Source organism: Triticum dicoccoides, chromosome 7A, assembly GCF_002162155.2.
Source record: "Triticum dicoccoides isolate Atlit2015 ecotype Zavitan chromosome 7A, WEW_v2.0, whole genome shotgun sequence".
Taxonomy (NCBI): Eukaryota; Viridiplantae; Streptophyta; class Magnoliopsida; order Poales; family Poaceae; genus Triticum; species Triticum dicoccoides.
Window position 1 is genome coordinate 279,766,940 of NC_041392.1, and position 9,042 is coordinate 279,775,981.

General features: G+C 41.8%; 1 protein-coding gene across 1 annotated transcript; it reads right to left on the reverse strand.

Annotated features, from left to right (window-relative positions):
- Positions 1-235: 235 nt before the first annotated feature.
- LOC119328303 (probable E3 ubiquitin-protein ligase ARI8) lies at positions 236-7,617 on the reverse strand. Its single transcript, XM_037601309.1, has 15 exons — positions 7,265-7,617; positions 6,277-6,398; positions 5,665-5,767; positions 5,450-5,540; positions 4,729-4,901; positions 4,499-4,600; positions 4,277-4,365; positions 3,672-3,779; positions 3,488-3,578; positions 3,297-3,386; positions 2,237-2,284; positions 2,044-2,115; positions 1,848-1,941; positions 1,597-1,747; positions 236-851 (listed from the first exon to the last, which is right to left on the reverse strand). The coding sequence occupies exons 1-15, from the start codon at positions 7,466-7,468 to the stop codon at positions 593-595; spliced, it is 1,797 nt and encodes a 598-aa protein (XP_037457206.1). The 5' UTR covers positions 7,469-7,617; the 3' UTR covers positions 236-592.
- Between the last annotated feature and the right edge of the window lie 1,425 nt (positions 7,618-9,042).

Genomic DNA, 9,042 nt, shown 5'->3' on the forward strand with positions numbered 1-9,042 from the left:
GATATAAATTCACTACTCCCTCCGTCTTAAATATGTGTTTTTAATGATCTCACTATGGACTAATCTCAATATGGACTATAGACGAATGTATATAGATGTATTATAGTATAGATTCATTCATTTTGCTTCATATGTAGTCTATTGAAATCTCTAGAAACATGTATATTTCGGAACGGAGGAAGTAGTACCAGTAAATGTTTTGGAAACAACAATTTCAGATCGCATAGATCACACATTCCCCACAAAAAGAAATCATATATTAATAAAACAATTCTTGATAAGACTTAACCTAATATGTTTTAGGTTAGGAGAAACGAAAGGAGCAAGGTGGGTGGAACCGCAGAAGAAACCCACCACACTACACCTATTCGTAACCAATATTTACAACACACAGGCGAAAGCACATTGACCTTGTAACCAATGATATCCGTTTGGATCTACATAAAGCATAGGACGGACCTTCGACCTTTCTTATGTACACCGTTGCACCCGTTGAGAGCTCTGCTTCACCTTCTAAAGCATAAAGCACACACATGTTCTCATGCGCTTTGAGCTTCTTGCGTCACTGCCTTTTGAGCCGTTTATTAATCTACTAGTACCGCTGCTTATCACAGGCAGTACACGCATCCGCTGAAGAGGGATTCAGAAATGTGCAGCGCTCGCATGGCCAAGTATCATCAGAATGGTCCGAAGATGATCTGGACGGCTGCTTCTTCGCCGCTTTGCCTTTAGCTCCTCCTTTCTTCGAGTTGGAGGCCTTGCTTGAGGTTGCAGCCTCTCCGGCACACTGGACATCCTCCAACCCATCTTCCAATGCTCGAACAAGGTTCTCAAAGTAATTCCGAGTTATACTGCAGCACAACATAGTATATAAGCACATCACAATGGCCATCTATGAGCATGGAAACATGTTGCTCAGACAAAATGTCATTGCATAATGCGTTGCACAGAACACTAATCAGAATTAGCATGACCAGTGAATCAGAGAAGCCTAGTTGATTCACCCATCCAAATGCCTTTCATGTACCACTATTTTGATGAATTTGGGCTCTCGCAATGTTATCTAATAGAATCAACAATTTCAAAGAGCATCAGCATCCTTAGCACCCAAAAATTAGGTTGACACATCAGCCTTCCCACCATTCAACCCTATAAACTTCTTTTACAACATCTGTTAGCACCACCTGTAGTGCTAAGGATTTTAAATTATTTATCATTTAAACTACACAAAAGTTAATCAAAAGTGCTTTATTTAGCTTAGCTTGGGTGCTAGCTTATCTTTATCTGCACCTACTCTCCCAACCCTAAACAACAATGCTAGACGATTTCTCACTTTTACCATCTGTTCAGCACCAAGCGGTGTGCATGCTAATCTAAAAAAAAAATATTGGTTGGGCTTCTAGAATAAGCTGGGTAGGGAGTAGCTAATTTCAGCTTATTCTAGAAGCCAGCAAAAGAACTGGCCCTTGGTCAAGTTCAGTTCAACTTTCAAAGAGAGAATAAGCTCCAATGAGCAGAAGAGAAAACTCAAGGAAGAAGAACCAACATATATTAACTAGATAACACAACGATATGAAGACTGCAAGTCTGTAATACCTTGTCAGACCAGCAAGCTTCACACGGAATTCACCAAATTCAGCTGGTGAAGGATGATCTTCAGTAGTATCATGTTTTGAGAATGGCAAAAACGCTAGCAGATCTTTCTCAGCACACTGATGGAGACGTTCCAAACCAGACTCAGCTTCACCTGTGAACATTTAGGATTACAGAAGTTCTAAGATTTTTGCAAGCATGTGAAAAACCTTTGGAATTATGGACGACTTTTGTAAATGCACTGAAATAGCAACCTTGCAGATACTCAAAAAATCCACTCTTGACCTTGTCCTCGAGATAATAGCCATACGCATACGTCCATTGAAGCACTCGCCTGCATTCTATAATCTGTAATGCAGTGTAGTGATGCATCATCAGATATAAGAAGATTTGCTGAGTACAAAGTGTCAAAAGTCTGTTTGACCATAACATAAAACTATGACACCAAACCTGTGACCAAGCTTCAATAATGAACTTCAGTTGTGTCTCCGGTATTCCATAAATATCAGTTAACTTTGCAAGCTTTAGCACATAAGAGAAACAAAATTAGTGTTACATAAAAGAGCAAATCAGGAAAGAACAAACAGAAAAACTCAGATCTGGAGCACTAAGGCAGTGCCAATAACATAATGTAGATCCTTACTTGTTCCTTTTCCGCCTTTTGCAAATCTGATATTGCCTTCTGCCTCGACTGTCAATAGACACATCAGCACATCAGCACGACAGAAACTTAATATAGATGAAAAAAGACTTCGTCTAACCATTCATCATAGACATGCCCAACAAATTAAAAAAATGTTTGCCAACTGGTCAGGTAATACACACGACAATGCAAGTGAAAAAATATTTGGTTTTATTAGGACTTGGGTTAGTGCTCCAACCAAGTATAATCATGGACACAATACTTACTCATCAGAAGAAGCTCACGAAAAGGACAAGCCTCAACGAAGCTAAAGAGATGGTCCTGAGAAGATGCTAACAGCTGAAGGGTGTTGGTTGTTTTTCAAGAGAGTTAGGGCAGTTGTCTGTATTCGACGGTTCTTTCATAAGATGACCTTTTTACCAGCCTAATTTGTTTAGGATGTCTGATGAAACAAGGTTGCAAGAGTTACAACTTTGCTAATACTCCCTCCACCAAAAAAATATAAGGTGTTTGATTTTTCAGACCCTAAAGCATGATTATGTGACTATGATTTTCAATTGTGATATTCCTAAAAACTGTAATTTGTGAGACTAAGTGTTCCAGAAACTTTTGGACACATTGGTAGCTAAAATCTTAGTACCTTGACTGCATTTGTAGAGTAATATGCCTATTTTTTTCTGTACAGAGAAATTATCATGTATGCTGATGCCAGAGTCTGTCTCCCATCTAGTATCTCATCTTTTGTCTTCTTTGGTTAGGTTACTGCACCGACAGCTGTAGCCGCGGCTTTGTAATGTAGCTGAATAGCACATTCTAAGATGCATGGATAACGCAATAGTAGTCCAGGTAGGTGAGGAGGTTAGAAAACATAAAGGTAACTCATGACCATGAGAATAATGCAAGCCGCATTTGTGGATAATGCAATACTTGTCCAGGTAGGTGAGAAGGGTAAAAAAACATAAAGGTAACTCATGAGCAGGAGAATAACGCAAGCTGCATGTGTGGTAATCATAGAAACAGAGAAACTCATAGACACCAAACTTAAGTATCTTGAACATACTGTCTGATTAGATGCCCAGCGTTCATAGTAGTGCATATATCTCTCGAGTGAGTGTTTAGCCCTTTCCCTCCTTGCTTCAGCCTCATCATACTGCAACATAACTAATTAGGTTAAAGAAGAGTAGCAAACAATACAGCGAACCACACAGGGCCATAAAAATAGAGTACAGATGCATAGTCGAAAAAACGTACAACTCCCTCTTTCTTTGCCGATTCATAGCGATTGCAAGCATAAAAGCCACCAGTCCTCTCACCATGTTCTACCCATGAACCCAGACATAACCTAAAATGTTTAAAGAAAATCAAATGACAAGCATGAAAACATGATAACTGTAAATCTCAACGCCTTTCATCAAGAATGGGCAGTGAAATATACCAGCAAAACTCAAATTTGCAAGGAGGTGTGCAAGTCATATGCATGCATCCCTGGTTCTTCTCTATCGGTCGTTGGCATTTTGGACAGGGCTTAGAATTAGCCAGTATCCTGAAAATGAGCACCCATGAAATGTTAAGCCAGCTGATATGATTCGAAGCAACATAAATACTCATTAGCACATTTATGGGCGAACTCCCATTCATCATGTTGATACACCAATTTAATTGTATATGCTCCTGCTATTACTAACATATAGCAGCATCTTCACTTGTGCCTCTATTGCTCAGTTCAGATTTTTCAAATAAATGGCAGAACACGTCAATTGAATGAACGAATAAACCACTTCCAAGTGTCCATTAACAAAAAAAAAAGTAGGCAACCAGAAACCACTGAGGCCCCGTCTGGTTTTTTTAATTATTAGGTAAGAAAATGGAAAATGTGAACAGATCATGTATCAACCAACCTGCCCTACAGTCCACACAAAATCAGGAAACTGCTTACATAATAATCTATTTATCTGAACTGACCACTAGCAGCGCAAACATAGTATTTGAGGTGAAGGATAAGAAGACATCAAATATTACTATACTGAGCAAGTAACCAACCAGTTCATATTTTCAGATTCAGCGCTGTTCTTCAGAATCCACTTAGAAACAGTCTCACAGTTCACTGGTCTGTGAGCTTCTTCTGTGCACTGGAAACATAGAACGAGCATTAGTGAATCCAAAGCATGTATTATCACTAGAACCAATAAAAGATTAAAACAGAAGCATCCAATCGCTAGGAAAAACAGAAACAACAGGGAAAATGGAAGCAGTAGCACTCACATTCCAGCAAAATCGGAATGTGCAGTTACATGAGACATCATAGTTTACATCACTAACAAATTCCACTGCACATGTACAGTCAGGAGCTGGACACCATTTCGTCTGCACGAAATAATTAAGATTACATAAAGGTGTAACATAAAAAGTACATAATATCAGAATTGCTAATGTATCTGCAAGTATAAAGTATAAACAAGAAAGCCCCCCAAATAATTGTGCGAACAGCTTACCTTCTTGCGACTTTCCACATATGCACGCAAGGCAAATCGTGCATACTTCTCTTTATCTTCGTGTTTGCCTAATTTATTTATCATGCCTTGAAGAACAATAGCACTGCACGATGGATCAGGGCATCGCAATGACAAACATCCCGGACCCTGACTTACAGCAGCGCTGATATAACCTACAAATTTTGACATAAATATCAGAAGTTTCATAATAAAGACTGAAATGGAGAGATAAGTGTGAAACAGGAGAGTTGGATAGTAGCATCATAGGACCAAAAATTAACTGACATTAACATTGCATGCACGTGAAAGATCTTGTGAAACCTTTAAATCTTAACCTTCACAGCAGGATATATCACCCAACTGTGCCTAATGCATATCTATCAAAAACGAAAGGATGCAAAGTAGAATACTTCGAACCTTCAGGTTCTTTAAAGAAAATCAAAACTAAACCTTCTATGTCCTACTCATAATATCATCATGTCTTAAGCACAGACACATGTCAAACATTACTCAAATCACAGCCACCGAAACAAAATAAATTTGGGAAAGCCAACAAGGCGAAATAAAATAATTTTGTGGTAAGTGTGCTATGCATGCTTACCTACAACTGCATGAAAGAACTGGTACTCAGAAAGTCAGAAGCAGAGAAATAGACAGTAATTTGACCAGACGTTCAAGCACACACACACACACACACACACACAGAGAGAGAGAGAGAGACCTTCCCAACATTCATGGCAATAAAAATGAGCACAGCCCGCAGAACTCATCATATCTGAAGAGTACCCTTCAAAACATATTCCACAAGTTAGCTGCAACCAAAACAACTGTCAGAGGTTAGAAAATGGTATACATACATCCAGAGCCAATGGGGCATCAAGACCCTGATCCAACATAGGAAACAGAAGTACCAATATTTTAACAAATAGTACATACCTTCCTCGAGTTATGAATATCAGTTCCATTCATAAGTAAGCCAACAATACCACGGACTTTGTCTTCATCAGAAAACCATTCATCATTCACCTTGCTGATGTCCCTGAATAAAGAACTAAAACGTATCAACAGAGAACAAATACAAATAAACAACATTACTTCCAAATAGTACCAAAAGATCCAACTCTTCAATTTCCAACCAACAAGCAAGAAAAGTGTGTGCATTGCCTTACGTAAAACTTCACAATCAAGGTGAAATGAGTAAATTCAAAGAACGTAAGGCACAAAAATTAAAAAAGAAAATCAATGTCTGGTGTTTAGAACTTTAGATACAAGATATATGGATAAAAAGGCACAATTATAGGATTATTCTCGGGAGGATATTTTTGCAGGAACAGTTGCGGGCTCTATCTAAAACTACACTAGAAATTTTTGAAATACCAATCAGGTGGTATGCTCGTAGAGCATCTTTAGAACTAGTAGAAAGTTAGAAAGAGATTATAACCATAGAATATTATGTTTAGATGTGACATACGCAGTTGAGTAGCCTGTGTATTGCAGAGCACAATCCAAATATTACTAGGAATTACTGGACTGAGATAACAAACTGACCATTTATAGTGGTGAAGAAGGACAGATGCTTCTTCCCTTGGAATCAACAGTAATGCAGATACCTCGCTTATATCTTCCTCTTGGCGTTCAGATATATCCTTTTCGGATAAAACAATGTATCTCTGTAGATAGCAGGAACAAGAACTCTTTTAGAGAACTCAAGCATATAGAATGAGCAATATGACATGGAAGACTAATGCAACAAGGGAACGCAATGCCAGTTTGTAAATCATGTAAAGAAAGAACAACTTGATTTTCCAGAAAAAACACAGTATCCAACTGGTTCTCCAGCTCAGGACAGAAAGTTATTACGCAAGTACTACGATTTGTTTCATGACTTGCTGCCTCACACAGCCAAAGCATGTTTCCTTCTTCTCTTTTGGTGTTGTGATTGCTGCAGCTGACTAAGCTTTCCCCCCTTATCTATAACGACGGAGGGAGTAGTACAGAACCAACTTAGTGGATTTGTTACAGCCCAAGACTTCTTGCCTTGACCCACTGAACTGTAGACAAGAACTTGACTCGCTATCTTACTCCTTATTGAAAAGACTTGACTCATTGACTAACTACAACAAGGATTATAACTAAAAGCAACAGCTACAAGCAGAACAAGCCAGCTCTAACAAAGGCTAACAGTTTGGCAATGAACATCAATGCTCCTTGAAAAATTCCCCACATTCAAATGCCAAATCTCATTAATCGTCACACTCACACCCCGCAAGGGCATCTAACCCCTTTATTTTTAGCAACCGGTCTCCCAAGAGAACCGCTCCGTTCAGCATCAGGCAACAGGCCACCGCTCACCGCTAAAGCAGCCAAGAACTAACCAAGAACTGTTCACCTTTCCGAGTGGATGTGACATTATTACTCTATAGTGTTCTTTTAGCCCGTTTGGTCTCAAACCCTAACAATCCCCAAAAAGGCGAAAGCACCACGGAAGCAAGGGCCCGATCTGTGTCCGGCCATATGGATTGATTCACCGGCTCACCTGCTCGCGCGTGGAGACGGCCTCGTCGCTCCCCTCGGCCTCCCGGCCCTCGTAGTCTCCGGCCGATACATCCTCGTCGCCGGAGGCGCCGCCGCCGCTGGCGTCCCCGTCATCGCCCTCACCCTCGTCGCTGTAGTAGTAGTAGTCCTCGTCGTCCACCATCTCCTCGTCGCTGGCGACGGGCATCTCGGAGTCGGAGTCCATTGCGCTTGCCAAGTCTGACGATCGGCGGATCGGGCAGGGGCGCGAAGGGGTAGGAGGTAGGGTTCCGGCGAGGTGGGCGGGGCGGGGCGGGGGTAGGAGGCGGTGAGGAAGATGTGCGAGGCGAGACCGATGGAGTTGCGTGGGCGAGTCGGCAGCGGCACCGTGGTGGTGGTGGGTTTTTTAATGAGTCTTTTCGGGTTTTCCGAAGGGCCGGAGCCGGAGAGTATTGCAACTAGTACGGTCACTCTGTCTTCGTGTCGGTATCGGAGCAGTATGCGTTTCGATCGTAACCCTGTAAGATTAAAGTTTATATTGCCGCTGCAAACGAAAGAGTTCTTGTTACGATGCTTTCACAGCTGAAGCAATAGCACTTAGCGATGCGTTTGGTTGGACCTCAGGTAACGTATTCATTGTTGTAATGAGAATACATTGTATTAGATTAGGGATAGGTGAATACATGATGTGTTTGGTTCATGCAAGGGAACACGAAGCCGTGGAGTACAGTCGCCGGCCATGTAGAAGAAGCCGGAGGACTGGAGGACGGATGGCTGCCGGGAATGGCCCATGACGGAAAATGAGATCACCAGCCATTCACAACAACGCTACTTCTCATGGCGGCGAAGCGAGATCGACGGCGCTGCCCACGGCGGCGGTGGCGGCCGCAGCAAAGAGAGATCAATGGCGCTACCCATGGCGGCAGTGGTGGCGGCGGCGAAGAGAGATCGGCGGCGCTCGGCGGCGAATGGAACTCGGCGGCGCTGAATTGAGACGGCGATGGTACTGCTTCGCTGCTGCTTGGTCCTCGAGATGGAGAAATGACCGCTGCTTGGTCCTCGTGGTGAAGGAAACGATCAGCACTAGCGGTGTTATTCGATACCAGGCTTTATCGGGTGTTTTCAGTTTTGTGAAGGATGGTTTGCGATTACATGGGACTTGAAACCGACGCGGCCGAAACAAACGCAAGTAATGTAATCGCTAGCCGGTGTTTTCGGGAGACAGCGAAAATGCCACGAACCAAACGCGTCGTAGATTCAGACTGAATTTGGCACGTATGCTCGGTTGCAGCAAGATTGAAGTGGCCTCGGATAATGAAGGGGCTGTCAATGATCTTAATGAAGGTGGCTCGAATTCTATAGTAAGTGCCATTATCGATGAATGTTTCTTCATGAAGTTAGATTTTAACCATGTTTTGTTTGCGCATTGCAATAGAGATTGTAATTAGGCCGCTCATGAACTAGCTAAATTAGTTTAGTACTCTACTCTTAGTGTCTGGATGGATTCGCCACCATCTCTTCCTTGTAAGTGATACAATCGTTTGATGGAACGAAGGAAGGAGTATTAATTATCAAAAAGAAAACTCTGTAAAATTAAGATTTCTTGTACAACTCTGGAATATTAAGATTTCTTGCTTCAGTTACACGTGTGCTTGGAACGTGCTTTCACACCACTATTTTCTCTTTCTTTCCTTTTTAATGGGCAACGCTGCGCGCCAGTCGGCGGATCTTTGTCGCTTCCACGGCCGAGGCCATCCATCAGCTTACCCCTTTCGTCACAATTGCAACAAAGACAATGTT